The following is a 618-nucleotide window of genomic DNA, read 5'->3' on the forward strand; positions in this document are numbered from 1 at the left end:
ACGTGCAGTGGGTCCTCACCGCAGCCCACTGCTTCTTCATGTGAGTGTTGCTGCAGACAGCTGTCTGCACTGCTGCCGTCTGGCCCGGGGGCACCGCTGCAGCCGACAGCCCCCGTGCCGGTGCTCAGCCCAGCCCCGTGTCCCCCATCTCACTGCTTGCTGCACCCTGCCTCTCCCTGCCCAGGAACAGCATGAAGATCCTGGATGACTGGAAGGTGTATGGTGGGATCTCGGACCTGAAGCAGCATGGGGAGGGCATCCCTGTCTCCCAGGTCATCATCAACTCCAACTACAGCGATGATCATGACGACTATGACATTGCTCTCATGAAGCTCGCCAGGCCGCTGACGCTCTCAGGTGAAGCCTCTGGGCTTGCTGTGCTGCGGGACTGGGCTTGGCTGGGGTTGGTGTTCGGGGGGATGGACAGAGTCTGGGAGCGGGCAGCAGCAAGAGGAGCTTGGGTCCTCTTGGAGCTGTCCCCTGGGCTGCTGGCAGCTGGAGCATCCTGCTCTGCTCTGGCCACGCTGTTTTCCCCATCCTGTGCCATGGTGGGGAACTAGCCCACCCCGGTGCACACGCAGCCATGGGCTTGGCTGTGCAGCAACCTGGTGCTGTGCC

General features: G+C 62.9%; 1 protein-coding gene across 1 annotated transcript in view; it reads left to right on the top strand.

The window, feature by feature from the left end:
- The window catches only part of TMPRSS13 (transmembrane protease, serine 13), a gene marked incomplete at its 5' end in the record, with an annotated part of 2,946 nt that overhangs the window by 1,270 nt on the left and 1,058 nt on the right, over positions 1-618 (top strand). Inside the window, 2 exons of the mRNA XM_010079389.1 lie at positions 1-40; positions 185-357. The exon at positions 1-40 is cut by the window's left edge and continues 144 nt beyond it. Of these exons, the coding sequence (XP_010077691.1) occupies positions 1-40; positions 185-357 (213 nt within the window). The remainder of the gene's footprint in view (positions 41-184; positions 358-618) is intronic.

This window comes from Pterocles gutturalis, unplaced genomic scaffold (assembly GCF_000699245.1).
Source record: "Pterocles gutturalis isolate BGI_N339 unplaced genomic scaffold, ASM69924v1 scaffold2544, whole genome shotgun sequence".
In the NCBI taxonomy this organism is placed as follows: Eukaryota; Metazoa; Chordata; class Aves; order Pterocliformes; family Pteroclidae; genus Pterocles; species Pterocles gutturalis.